The sequence below is a fragment of the Pseudochaenichthys georgianus genome, chromosome 1, assembly GCF_902827115.2.
Source record: "Pseudochaenichthys georgianus chromosome 1, fPseGeo1.2, whole genome shotgun sequence".
Lineage (NCBI taxonomy): Eukaryota > Metazoa > Chordata > Actinopteri > Perciformes > Channichthyidae > Pseudochaenichthys > Pseudochaenichthys georgianus.
Window position 1 is genome coordinate 5651422 of NC_047503.1, and position 15255 is coordinate 5666676.

Here is a 15255-nt window from a genome sequence, read left to right on the forward strand (position 1 = left end):
GAAAAAAAAGAGACAGAATCTTACACTAGTTACACGTTACACTTACATGGCAGTGTAACGTGTGCAGACCTCAGTTTTGACATTATCCAGCACTTTGGGGTTTTCATGTTGGCAGTGCAGCTCTAGGGATGGCAATGTTTGTCTGTCTTTCATTTTTCTCAAGAAAGGAACATATTGCAGAACTGTTATATTGATTGCCCTTGACATTTCTACTGACATTTCTAGTTTTTAGAGCATATTCCCAACCATTTTGGTGATCTCCTTAACGGTCAAAGGTTTCACTTCGGGAATATATAAACTTGATGGACTAATACAATCATTTTGAACCGGGCGGGCGGTGAGGAGGAACAGAGAGCAAATGGTGATCGCTGGAGTTTTCCTGCTGCCTTCACAATCTTTACACAATTATTTATCGTCTTAATATAGCGAGAAGGCGTTCATACTCTGCAATCCAAGACTTCATTTTTTATTCCACCAAAAACCTGACATGACGCTAACGCATCTTTTTCTAAAACATAGATCCATGTGTGTCTCTGACACCACTATTTTCTGATGCTGGGACTGGTGTTGCTTGTGTTGGTGGATAAAGCAGACTGCTCAGTTGTTGGTGTCGCTCTGCCGCTGTCGCATCTGTTCCTTGATCTCTGTGTCACAGACCAATTTGCTTTTTTTGTGTGACAGACTTTACACACAGCGTGTGTCTATTCCAGTCCGTGCTTCCCATTGAGTTCTTAAAATCCTTAACGTGCCCAGATGTCCGCTTTCAAAATACTACGTCCGTTCTTTATTACTTGTTGTTGATTTTCGCCTCCCTCCACCATATTTGTGCTAGCCCCGGTTTCACACAATTCAATGCAACGTTGCTACCAGGAAGTTATTTTATTATTTATTACAGAACTTTATTGTAAAGCCCTCAGTTTTTGAATTTAAGAATGAACCTTGATGTTTATGTGCCTTGTTATAATATATTGATATAATTGTTCAATAAAGTAAAAAAACAAAACTTTATTGTCCAGCTGCGGCCGTAAAATCAAGAAGCAACGTTTCTACTCTATAATCAATCATTTTCTATGACTGCATTGATTCAGAATCGTCCTCGTCCACATCGCGATGCATCTTAGAAACTATTAACCTGTTGAACCCCATCGGCCCGTCCCCGGGCGGAATAAACGCATCATCTGCAGGAAACAGCGTCTGAGGGCTTCTTAAGATTGAATAAACTATGAATGTTTCATATCCATGTAACGGGAAGAAACTCAGCTAACTGATCTTTTTTTTCTTTTTTGCAAAACAAAACACAAAGCTAACACTGAGCCTCTGAATTAGCCCCTTGCGAAAAAATGCGAACGCGGTTTGCACAGAAAACACGGTATAACACCCTTATTATTTATCGTAACTGCACATCCAACATATTGATTAGCATCGTGAGAATACACAGAATCGATAGGTATCTATATCATCACTCCATGATAAGAACTTGCAACATTATAAACAAAAACAGACATCACAACACGTGGAGCTATGTAGCGAACACGGCAATATGTCTTACCTTCGTCGTTGTCTGATCAAAAGTTGTCTTCAATGGCATTACAACGATAAAAACGCTGCTGAAGTTTAATCCATAGGTTAATCCAATGTGTCTGTGTCACTTTGAAATTATTTCTAATAATCCATCAGCAATAAACCTACTTTTAAGTTTTCAGATTTCAGAGCGTGAGACAGGTTTCTCTTTAGGCAAACTGCATGCGCATAGCCCCCACTTCACAATAGTAACGTTGGTGTGTATGTGGAAATCCCCCTTCGATTCTATTGGCTCTAACGGTTACAAAGAGATGTCAATCATCAAAATTGACCAATGGGTTCCAGAGAAACGGCAAAAACGCCCATTTCCACCCAAATGACCCCAGAGGTGGAGTTTTTTTGCTAAATCTCTCTAAAAAGGTCAAATGTCACTTGTTTTGCATCAATCTTGATACAGGGTACTTATTATTTGTTGTACTTTGGATTCCTAAAGCTTTTAGTCTACCTTACCATCATCCAAGGGTAGTTTTCACTATAAGTAAAAAAGAATGTTAATTATAATTATATAATTTACAGTTTTTTACTATGTTCAATCTGAATTGTCTTTAAAATAAAAAAACATCTATATTGATTCTGACTTTTCTACATCCAACTCACAGGTTTATCTTTACTTTGAGATAAAAGATTATTAATTTCCCCCTTTTAGAAGTGTAGTTATGGTCATTTTCGAGCCTGAGACCTGAAAAACAGGGATGGGGTTTAACAGGTTAAAGAACCCTGCATGTAGCTGACCTACAGATAATTGGAGCCAAGGGGACATGCAGGGCCTGAAGTTCATCCGTCTGTCTCAGAGTAAACACTACCAGACTTTGATTCACAAATTCACACAGTGATGCAACAGTGACGGGTCAGCTCAGGTCAAGCAGTGCCATCAACAAACAGTATCCTGCTGGGTCCAAAAGTGGCTGAGAGGAGAAATTGAGGCACCGGTAATCCACTGAGTTACCTTTTACAACAAACTAAACCAAAAATCTGAACCGAAAGAATATCTCTACTTTATTACAACATATGTCCTGCTTTATTTAAAAGAGAACAATGCTAGAAGACGATATATTGTCACTATTGTACATTTTTGGGTGTTAAGACTCATAGATGTGTTAAAATGACACATCTGTTCAGAAAATGTGTTCATGTCTAAATAAGAAATGTCGGGAAATAATTGATTTGACTTTGGAAATATGACATATTTTAACTCATTCTACAATGATTTTATTTTGACTAAACTGAGCTCGATGGCGGTAAAGAAGACTATATAAAGTACAGTGGATGTTCAGTGATTCTATTTCTAAATGAGTATCTGTATGTTTGTTTAAAATAGGACAAATATAGTTTTTGTTAAAGTACGATCCAGGAAGTCCAGTTTGTGGAGCAAATACTATAATTACTCCTAAACTGTTTATAATACTCTGAGGCAAGATTATAAGCTCTAGTAACGCTTTAGTAACTCGTGCGCACGAGTTACTAAAGCGTTCGCACGAAAAGGTATCTTGTGCGAATGAGAAAGTAAAACGTGGCCACGTTTTATTTATTTTTCTCTCTATGAACCCTCCAGGGCTCCGTACTATACTGACCAAAACATTTATATTAAAATAGAAATGCCACCAGAGATTCACGCTCGCAGCCTGACAGACTTTTGGACTGCAGCTGAGCCTCCTAATTGGAACAACACCAGCCTCAGTGTTAGACATAATGGCATCTCTGCACCAGATTGGGAAGATAGACAGTGACTCCTTTTCTCTGTAACTACTGTTGAGTGTCCCTGAGGCGAGTCACTTGACCTTTTACGACTCACTGGAGCTTCAGTGGTTATACACTGAATACAAGCATGTCTGGTCAGCCTAGTTCCTCAGATGAATAACATATTTAATGTTGTTTTGATACAAATTGAGAATGATTTGATTGGTTTGGAGAAGTACTCAGATCTTGTACTTAAGTAGAAGTACCAGAGTGTAGGAATACTCCATTATAAGTATTGCTATCAAAATGTTACTGAAGCAAGAGTACAAAAGTATTAGCATCAAAATATATTTAAAGAAGTAAAAGTAGTCATTGTGCAGATTGGTCCATTTCAGAATAATATGTTTTATAATGATTGATCATCAAAGTGTTCTCAAAGCTGGTAAAGGTGCAGCTAGTCTGAATGACTTTGTAGACTGCAGGGTAGCTTGTGGATTTACTCCAGGTGGAACTAAAGTCTGATTCAACTCTTGATTATATTTCACATCATTCATCCACATCTGTGAAGTAACTAATGGTATGAAATAAATGTAGTGGAGTAAAAATACCCGATGTACCTTTGAATTGGAGTGGGGTAGAAGTACAAATTATTCAAAAAAATTAAATACTCAAATAAAGTACATTAACATTTTAGGTAAGTACGGTACTTGAGTAAAATTACTTAGTTACTATCCATCACTGCTGGTCTGTTTCTATTAGCTCATAGATGAATGATGTGATGACCATGTTGTGTTTCTCCTCCCTCAGATGAAGACTGTTAGTGTGGCGCTGGTGTTGTGTCTCAACGTGGGAGTGGACCCTCCTGATGTGGTCAAGACCTCCCCCTGCGCCCGGCTGGAGTGCTGGATAGGTGAGCACACACACTCGGCAACATGACATGCCAAGCACTCAAACACAACGCAAAGTGTGAGGGATGATACAGTGGGTTCTCCTTAAATACGATGTGTACATTCTAGTGTTGCACGGTGTACCGATACTTGAAAGGTACCGCGATACCCTGCCGTTAAAAAACGTTACGACTCCTCCGTTTCATTAGTATCGGTACTTTAAGAATGACGGGGAAAAGTACTCCGGTGAGAAAGCGCTGTTTTAATAAGAGCAGTGTGTGTTCAGCGCTCTGCTTCCACTCCCTGCACTGCAGCCGTGCCTGCAGTCCCTCCCCTCTCAAGCACGCTCTAAGCCCCTCCCCTCTCTCGTGCACGCGCTAGCTGCCAGAGCATGCGAGAAAGCGAGAAGCATGGCTGCAATTGGGAGTGTAACTGCCGCTGCGCCTCAGCTTGTTGACAAAAAAGACGCCAGAAGCGAAAAACAAAAAAGTTGTTTATAGATGATGCTTAATTGTATTTAATACAGATTCTAGTCATTTATTTTATTTATTGTTCTCATTGTTTAAAAGTTTGTGTTATGGTTCTGGTGTGAAATAAAGCACGATAATTACATTTAAGACTGTTTCCCTTTTTTTAAGAAAAGTATCGAAAAAGAATCGCAATTCTTGACTTGGTATCGGTATCGAAAACAAAATGTTGGTATCGTGACAACACTAGTACATTCTGTGCTGTCTGATGCCTTTCTCAGGATTTGACACTACATTACATTTTATTGAACTGACTTTTTTTTTTATCCCATGTGACTCAGAATCTGTACAATCTACCATGGAGATACAACATCAACATAGCTTTCAAGTATATGAGCTTTCCATAAGCCAGACCATTTTAAGTGCTAGATACAGAAATTAGAGGTTTGAGTTGCATTTATGATGCAATTGTTATAATGGTGAATACATAAACTCACTGTAGAAAATCATGTGAAAAGATAGCACCACTTTGTTTAAAGATGTCACACCTCTTATGCTTTACACTCATTGTAGTATCTTCGATGTGCTACATGAGGACGTATACATTCGTATTCAATGATGATCAATCAATTTCATCAGCTGTAACACTGTGCTTGTTTGTTCATTTGTTAATAAATATAGGATTAAAGGAATCTCAATGTGTAGCACTGGTTCCAAGTCAACATTAAACTACTTCCTGTGTCACCCTAGGCATTAGGGAACTGTACTCATAATCTCGCCTAGGGCACCAAAATGTCTAGGACCGGCCCTGCCTGAAGGAAAACAATATCAGGCATGCCAAGTGTCAACATGTAGGGACTGGACTAACAGCCTGTAAGTGTTTAACACAACAGAAAAGCCATAGGTCAAAAGGTAATTACGTAGTGGTAAGCCATACAAGGATAGTGGCAACTCCAAAAAGTTTAGCTTTGACTTTGTAGCATTTCATCTTCCTGTCGTCGTCGGGTCCAATTTACCGTTTCTAAAAAAAAAAGTTTAATGTCAGAATAAGGGGCTATTTCATCGAATTCCTTAAAACTAACAGATAGTTCCATATTACGTTGTTCACAGGGAAAAAAATCATTAGATTCAACATTTGAAATGTTTTCATAACAGAATCATGACAACATTTAGACATATACCAGTGATACTCAAGATATTTTCATCTGATATTTACTATATTTTAATGAAGTCAAGTTATGAATAATTGTCTTTTAAAGGAAGTATATTGACCATAAAGTTGGGTTAAAAGGTCAAACCTAAACTGCTGATGTTTTATACTATATGCTTTAAAACAGAAGTCGCACAGGTGACAGGAGGACAACACAAAGAATAAAGAGATCATTCTCATGGGAGCTTAATTCATAAGATGTTTGCGAACTAAGGATGAAACCACCTGCCCCCACCCACCTGAATCAAACCAAATGACACGAACAACAGAAGAAGAAACGTCTCCATCGAGAGTGAACCTCCAAACTGAGACTTCCTGACTGTGTGAAGTGAGGAGAGCACATTAAATGGCCTGGGACACTGACACTGTGCAGACCTGCCACTCAGTTTTTGAGACCGTGTTTTGGAATATTAAAAAGTAAAGGCAGAGTTGAGGTCTTTAAATACAACAGGTGTTTGATGACAATTGCAGCGACTAGATGCTTACAAATGACTGACATCTGCATTTCAGTGAGCATGGTGTGTGAGGTGGGCACCTTTCCAATTACACAATAACCATTTGATTTACAGACTAAAAACGTTGTTGATCCCAAAAACACTTCAATGCTGCTTTTATTTTGGTTTATCTTACTAATTTTACTCCTGTATTTCCTCTGCACTGGCTCCCTATAGAACACAGAATATAATGTAAAGGTCTTCTTCTCGCCTACAAAGTCCTTAATGGCCAGGCACCATCATATCTTAAAGAGCTCGTAATATAAGCTTAGTCTCTAAATGTACAATGGGAGCCAGAGCCAAGCTACTTCTCTGTGGGATCAGCTCCTGGTATGGAGGCAGACACCGTCTCCATATTTAGGAGCAGGCTTAAGACTTTCATAAAACGTATAGTTAGGGCTGGCTCAGGCTTGCTGAGTCTTTCAGTCTTGCTGCTTTTTCTTTTCCATACTCTGCTTTTATTATAACAGTAAAATCCTTTGATGCTGCAATCATAACTAACCTCTGCCATTATGCAGGAAAGTGTCTCTGCCTGTCAAATTAATCTGCTTGTTTGGTAGGGATGTGTATTGGTAACATGTGATTCATATCATGATACACGGGTTATAATTTAATTAATGCTGTCAACCGATTAAAAAATGAAACCCGAATCCGTTAGTATATCATTCTCTTAGAATCTGGGTACAGTGTAGGAAACGGTTTGGATTACATATGATGTCTCTACGATAGGTCTGCACGATATTGGAAAAAACTGACATTGCGATTTCCCCCCCCCCCCTGCGATATATTTGCGATATGAAAACATACAGGAATTGAAGAAAAGACCGTTTTTTTCTTCTTCCGCAAACCATCCTTTCTTGAACTTTAATGCTATACAATTGGTATTTTTTTTGCTATATTTAACCGGATGAAGGATTTTAGTCACGGACATCTGGATCTTAAGTTATCAGAGCAACAAGCTGAGCTAGCTCGGTTAGCAGCGCCAAACTGCCCTGGAGAAACGCATGAAACTACTTTATTCAGTGTTTTTACCTTTTAATCACCGGGTCTGTTTGCTTTGGGGATTTGATTGTGATTGGTGGTTTGCTGTGCATGCAGAGCTTGCATGTCACTCATTCAAGTACCCCTGACATGAGAGCCGCTCAAGTCTTCCTTTTGTAACAAGCAGCAAAATAATTGTAACATAACGTGTTTGAGTTAATTTGCCTACTTAATAACGCAAGTCAAAAAAAATAAATCGTTAATTTAATCGTTTTTTTAAATCGTCACGTCCTGTGATGTGAATATTGCGCATGCGCATATCGTTGTTATCGTCACAACGCGATATATCGTGCATCCCTACTATACGATCACCGATTTATTTGAACCATACAGTGGGGCAAAAAAGTATTTAGTCAGCCACCAATTGTGCAAGTTCTCCCACTTAAAAAGATGAGAGGCCTGTAATTTTCATCCTAGGTACACCTCAACTATGAGAGACAAAATGGGGGGAAAGAATCCAGGAAATCACATTGTAGGATTTTTAATGAATTAATTCCCAATTAATTCATTAAAGGTACATTCCTCTGTAAAATAAGTATTTGGTCACCTTCAAACTCCACTATGGCCAAGACCAAAGAGCTGTCAAAGGACACCAGAAACAAAATTGTAGACCTGCACCAGGCTGGGAAGACTGAATCTGCAATAAGTAAGCAGCTTGGTGTGAAGAAATCAACTGTGGGAGCAATTATTAGAAAATGGAAGACATACAAGACCACTGATAATCTCCCTCGATCTGGGGCTCCACGCAAGATCTCACCCCGTGGGGTCAAAATGATCACAAGAACGGTGAGCAAAAATCCCAGAACCACACGGGGGGACCAAGTCCATGACCTGCAGAGAGCTGGGACCAAAGTAACAAAGGCTACCATCAGTAACACACTACGCCGCCAGGGACTCAAATCCTGCATAGCCAGATGTGTCCCCCTGCTTAAGCCAGTACATGTCCAGGCCCGTCTGAAGTTTGCGAGAGAGCATTTAGAGGATCCAGAAGAGGTATTGGGAGAATGTCATATGGTCAGATGAAACCAAAATAGAACTTTTTGGTAAAAACTCAACCAGACGTGTTTGGAGGAGAAAGAATGTTGAGTTGCATCCAAAGAACACCATACCTACTGTGAAACATGGGGGTGGAAACATCATGCTTTGGGGCTGTTTTTCTGCAAAGGGGCCATGTATCGTGAGATTTTGAGTGACAACCTCCTTCCATCAGCAAGGGCATCTTTGGAGGGAGTTGAAAGTACGTGTTGCCCAGCGACAGCCCCAAAACATCACTGCTCTAGAGGAGATCTGCATGGAGGAATTGGCCAAAATACCAGCAACAAAAAAACCTTGTGTGAAAACCTTGTGAAGACTTACAGAAAACATTTGACCTCTGTCATTGCCAACAAAGGGTATATAACAAAGTATTGAGATGAACTTTTGTTATTGACCAAATACTTATTTTCCACCATAATTTGCAAATAAATTCTTTAAAAATCAGACAATGTGATTTTCTGGATTTTTTTCTTCTTCTCATTTTGTCTCTCATAGTTGAGGTATACCTAGGATGAAAATTACAGGCCTCTCTCATCTTTTTAAGTGAGAGAACTTGCACAATTGGTGACTGACTAAATACTTTTTTGCCCCACTGTATGTTCCCATCCTCTGTGATGGATTCTGCTTTAACCTCTTAAGTACGAGGCGCAAGTGAAAGTTATTTTTCGAGACTGCGTCTCAGGGCTTCTTAACATTCATGAAACCTATTAATGTTTGGCACCAGTTTAACGGGAAGAATCTCAGCTAACTGAAGATACGAACCATTTTTTACCAAAACAAAGCACAAGTCTCATAAGAAGCGTCTAAATGACCCCTGAGCAAAAAAAATAGGGCCGTCAAACGATTAACATTTCTAATCAGATTAATCACAGTTTAAAAATTAATTAATCATGATTAATCACCATTCGAACTATGTCCAAAATATGCCATTTCTTTATGTATATTGTTGTGGGAATGGAAAGATAAATGAAAGAAGGCGGATATATCCATTTAACATGTTTATTGTAACATTTTTCTGTGTGTCAAAATGAAAAAGAGCACCTATCAATCATCAAACCGTGGGGTCTTAATTCATTACGTGTTGATTTCTATCAACGGGGGAGTACTTCAGGAAAGTCAACAGGGGGGGGGGGGGGGCTAGTGGAGTGCTTCGTGACCACAGAGTGTGAACGTTGTGATCAGCTGTTTTAGCGCAGTTCTCCAGTGATGGGGGGAGTCTCCCTCCGCAGCCGGTTGGCGTAGTTTTGGCACAATTCCGTTGTACAGACCGACGTTAACAGCAGCCCTGTCTGTGCACACGGAGACCGACTCTGTCGTCCGGTGATCTAACCGCCTTCTGGAAAAGCTTCACAAGTACGTCAGTACGCAAATGCGCTTTGTGACACAAGTGACGGTACGCATTTCAGATTACGCACATAACCTGCGTACCAGTTATGTGCACCCCTGTACTACAGCAAAAGTATTCTCCGTCGGGACTTCCTGCAACAACACCACGCCTTTATCTTGATTCTGATTGGCCAGAAGACATTATCAAAGATGTTCTATTGAGAAGACGATCACTACGTGACAAAAGTTTTCAAAACCGTTTCTGGTCTTCGGTATTTCCAGACAAGTGGCTACTGAAATCTATCTTACTGACTGCTGTCTGTGCAATTCTCGGCGCGAGTTGGCAGACTTTATTTTGCTTACTTTAACATAATTTTTCATGGTGGGGCTAAGCCATTTCTTGGTATGGGTGTAGCCTACCCCAGCCATACCCTGGCGCTGCCACTGGTGGGATGTATGGGGCGGGCCATTCTGCACATGCGTTAAATGCGTTAAATATTTTAATGCAATTAATTCAAAAAATTAATTACCGCCGTTAATGCGATAATTTTGACAGCATTCAAAAAAATGCAAACTGACTTTGGCACAGAACTCAAGATAAAGATGCCCTTATTACTTAACATAACTGCACATACTATATATCCGATTAAAGATTATATAGGTATAGTATCATCACTGAGCGATCCAAACTCGCGACAGGGGAAGCACACACAGACATCACAACACGGAGCTTTACGGAGCATTTACGGGACATCTCTTACCTTGGCTGTTATTCTGATCAAAAGTCGTGTTCAATGGCATTAAAACGATAAAAACGCTGCTGAGGGTTAATCTATAGTGTCCAATTAATGTGTCTGTCGCTTTGAAAAAATGATGTATAATCCATAATACCATTTTTATGAAAGAAAGTTAGCTGCTAATGGTAGCTACCAGAGTGTATGCAGCTTCCGGTTCTGGCCACGCGTCACTCTCACTCCTTATTTGGTAACGTGTGTGTGTATGTGAAACTTTCCCTCGATTCCATTGGCTCTAGCGGTTATAAAGAGATTTCATTCGTCAAAATCGACCAAGGGGGGCCAGAGATATGGAAAATCCACCCAAATGACCCCAGAAGTAATTATTTTTAACGGACACTATAATTCACATTTTTTTTTACTGTGTTCTATCTGAATTTACTTTAAAAATAAAAAACATCTATATTGATTCTGACACTTCTACATCCAACTCACAGATGTAACCGTGCTTTGAGAAAAAAGATTATTAATTTAACCCTTTTAGAAGGGAAGATATGGTCATTTGTTCTGGGAATGTCATTTTCGAGCCTGAGACCTGAAAAACAGGCTTAAGGTTAAGATCTGGAATAATGGGGGAATACGTAGTTTTGAAGATCTGTATATAAACAAGGTATTTGCCTAATTTAGTCGGTTGACAGAAACATTTTTTATTCCACCCGGCCATCTTTTCTGATATTTCCAAATTCGATATTTCACACATAGCAAATACCCGCAGTTTCCAAATAAACCAGCAGAAACAACCTCAGATAGAATTCTTGCAATAAATGTGCAGAATAGAGGAGTAATTAGGGTGTTGTATAATGTACTTTCCTCCCTGCATTCTCCCTCTCTTTCGACAATCAGATCTCAGTAGGAAGGTGATCTAGCATTTGAAATAACAGATGATAATTGGCAATCCATCCTTCAAAGAGTTCACTCTTCCTCAATTTGTGCCAGACATGGCCTTCAACAATTCAAGGTATTACACCGCCTTCATTTATCAAAGGAAAAGCTAGCAAAGATTTATCCAGGGGTAGATCCTTTATGCAACAGATGTAAGTCAGTAACAGGGTCCCTCATCCATACTTTCTGGACATGTCCAAATCTTCATAATTATTGGACATCCATATTTGATACGTTTTCTAAGATCTTTAAAGTAAAATGTACCCCTTCTCCTCTTACTGCAATTTGTGGAGTCGTCCCGGACGACATTGTCCTTTCCAGACATTATTCAAACGCTGTTGCTTTTGCTTCCCTAATTGCGAGGCGACTTATTCATGGGACCAAGTACGTCATTTCCGGAATCCCCGCCGCCATCTTTGTGACCGACTCCGACAGTTTGTTTACACTCGTCATGGCAGCAAACACAGCGCATTTAAACGGGAGAGAGAGAGATATTTGTTAAAGACGGCGATTATTGGATGCGATCCCTATTTGTTACCCCCAACTGTATTTTGTTTATTGAATTCGGCTAAGTTTCTTCCCCAACTAACTTTTCCCGACATATATATTTATCTTGTTCACAATCCATCTCCATTCACCGGAGAGAGCCTGAAGGCTTTTAAGAGCACAGATGCATATCAATACGCCGTTGCCGGGTGGGTGAACGACACCAAGATATGGCATGTGGAGAAGACACTAGGGCTGTGCATCTTCACTGGTCTCACGATTCGATTCGATTACGATTATCCTGTCTTCGATTCGGTTCGATATCCCGGTGCATCACGGTGCATCACGATTCATACCAATGCGTTGCATCCTCAATTTTCTATATTACTGCACATGGCTTATTTTTCATAATGCATACATGCAGTAAATACATATGAACTCTCTTTTTATTATTTAGAAAGTGCTTCAAAAATCAATAACATAAATGTCTTGACATTCATTTATAAACCAAAATAAATGAATTGTATAGGTCTAGCCTCCGTGTGTGAAGTTGTTCCATCCTCAAAAACAAAAAGCTAATGCTTCTGCAGTCGAGCTGCAGCTTCTAGCAACGGTCTTCTGTTAAGAAAGGACACTGAATGTCCTGAATGTGGCATCACACACAGGACTTGAGTCTGAACACAGCAGACAACAGGAGTATTTACAACAGCATATACAAACTAAAATAGTGCATGTGGGTGCACACTTACATTCTCTGTCTCACTGTTACATAAATCCCATGAATGCATGAGATTAAATTAGCTTCATTATATCTCAGTGATTAAGTGAATAATAAAGTTTATATCGGGTCACTATCAGCCTGTCACTCATTATTTTCAGGGAGGGGGCGGGGCTTGGAGGAACAGAGGAGACGGTGATCGCGGAAGCTTTTTTCCTCCTGCCTTCACAAACTTTACACACGTATATATCGTCTGAAAATTGCTAGAGGACATTCATACTCTACATCCAAGACTTAATTAAATCCACCAAAAACCTGACATGATTGTAACGCGATTATTTTTGAAAAACATAAATCCCTGTGCCACAGCGACACGGAGTGATTCAGAGCGGGTCCTTCTGCTTTTGGTTCTGGACTGGTGTTCTTGTGTTGGTGGATAAAGCAGACTGCTCCGTGTTCGGTGTTGCTGTGCCGCTGTCACGTCTGTTCCCTGATCTCTGCGTCACCGACCGATTTGATATTAAAGTGACAGAAAAAACGTTATAGTAAAGCCGCCGCCGGAAAATCAGGAAGCAACGTTACTACTCTATAACCGATTATCTTCCGTCACTGCATCGAGACCGAATCGTCCACGTCCGCATCGCAATGCATCGTAGAAACGATTATTTTCAACACCCCTAGAAGACACACCTACATGTGATTACAGCGAAGGTAAGTCATTTAACAACAATCATAAACCGTGTTATTATAGTTGTATTTATGTCTAAAGTGATGATGTTAGCTTACTAGCCAGTTGCTAGCAAATGGTATTTCTAGCCAACATCATAACTCCAGCTAGCTATATTGTTTTTAAGCAACATACTCTTCTTTCAATGACAAATGAATTCTTATTTTTTTCTACATAAGCAAGAGTTCCATGTTTATTTCACGATTCTCTGTCACTTGCACAATTGTTATATTTCGCGTTGCTCTATCTTTACTTGTTTTTTTATGTCTTAAGGATATTGTATGTTGTTGCCCACTTTTGGAGCACCCTGGGACTTCAGATATTAAATGCCAATCTGCGCTGTAGCTATTGTATTTGACAATAAACCTTTGAATCTTACATTTGTACAAGCTCAGGAGAGTTTAGCTTTTATATGACAAAATTAATGTACTGCATTTTTCACTTAACAGGTCAATCATTCCCAGGCTATGAACATCAAACCAACATCTCTATGGATTGTGGTGCAGGAGGACGGGACAGTGGTGATGGCGCATTGTACATGCATGGCAGGGTTAGGAGAGGTGTGTTCACGCAGCAGCACTTATGTTTACAGTTTTGGCTGCTGTTGAGAAGAGAGAAAACCAGACATGCACAGAGAAGCCATGCACATGGACACAGCCTAGCACTAAAATGGTGAAGTACGATGAGGTGTCTAACATCTTCGCCATTAAAGAACAAGTTCAAACCGAAGACCTCCACAACCTCCACAACTCCACCAAAGTGAAGAACAAGAGACAAAGCCCAAGAAAAGTGCTATCCTGTCGGTCATTGAAGGCCATTCCCACAGATACACTGCCAAAGACTGTACAACTGGATCTGCCAACACCCCTTACCAGTCTGTATCAAAGCAGCAGACTTATACTGGATTTGCCTGCACTGCTAGAGGAGGGTGCCAAAGTCTTTGAGGAGCTGAATCTCACACCAGAGCAGGTAAGAAATAGAAATGGCTTACGGTAAAATAAAAGCGTGTCACAATGCTAAATCCTAAACATCACTATATTCATTAAGAATAACTTCACTGCTTTCTGATAATTACAGCTCTTTTGATAGTTCAATTCTTTTTGACCAGGAAACAGAGTAGGTCGAGGGTCTGGTTTGAGCAGAGAGCAGGGAGAGTTACTGCGTCATCCTTCCATGAGGCAGCCAAGACAGAGAGCTCGTCGTCTTTGATTAAAAGAGTTTGCTATCCTCGCTCCTCTCAGTTTTCCACTGAAGCGACCAGGTATATATACAATTAGGCAGCAAGACTAAACAATACATTCTTTCCACTACTTCATCATGAATAAATACAATAATTGAGTAACTAGATATTATGAGGGTAAAACAAGATATTAACATTCTAATAACAGTATTTTAGGGACTTTTTAAAGTGATGAGTTTTTTTCCAAAATAACATGTTCTTTTCCTCAGATGGGGTTTACAAAACGAGGACACTTCCACAAAGTCTTACCTGGTGGCTATGCAAGATCACCATGAAGACATCAATGTTGCAGCATCAGGGCTCATCCTCAACCCAGAGCTGCCATGGATTGGTGCATCCCCAGATGGTGTCATGACCTGTGCTTGCCATGAGCCTGGCATTTTAGAAATGAAGTGTCCTTTACGCGCTAAAGACCGCAGTCTACTTGAATGCACCAAAGACTCGCGGTTCTGCCTGCCTGAGGGAGGTGTGATGAGCCTAAAGCTGAATCACAGCTATATGTATCAAGTGCAGGCACAAATGCGTGTCGCAGAGGTAATGTTCTGTGATTTTGTTGTGTGGACACCTCAAGAACAGAAACAGCGTATCATGTTTGATGGCGAATCTTTTGATGTTGCACATTCAAAGGTGGTAGACTTCATTAGAACGGAGATACTACCAGAGTTGTTGGGGAAATGGTTTACTGTGCCA

The 15255-nt window shown here is 40.0% G+C and overlaps 1 protein-coding gene across 4 annotated transcripts in view; it reads left to right on the plus strand.

The window, feature by feature from the left end:
- Positions 1-15255, plus strand: part of rptor (regulatory associated protein of MTOR, complex 1) — a 244166-nt gene that overhangs the window by 20743 nt on the left and 208168 nt on the right. For all 4 annotated transcript variants that reach the window (XM_034105423.1, XM_034074665.1, XM_034080365.1 and 1 more), the window contains exon 3: positions 4066-4168. In XM_034105423.1, coding sequence (XP_033961314.1) covers positions 4066-4168 — 103 coding nt within the window. The remainder of the gene's footprint in view (positions 1-4065; positions 4169-15255) is intronic.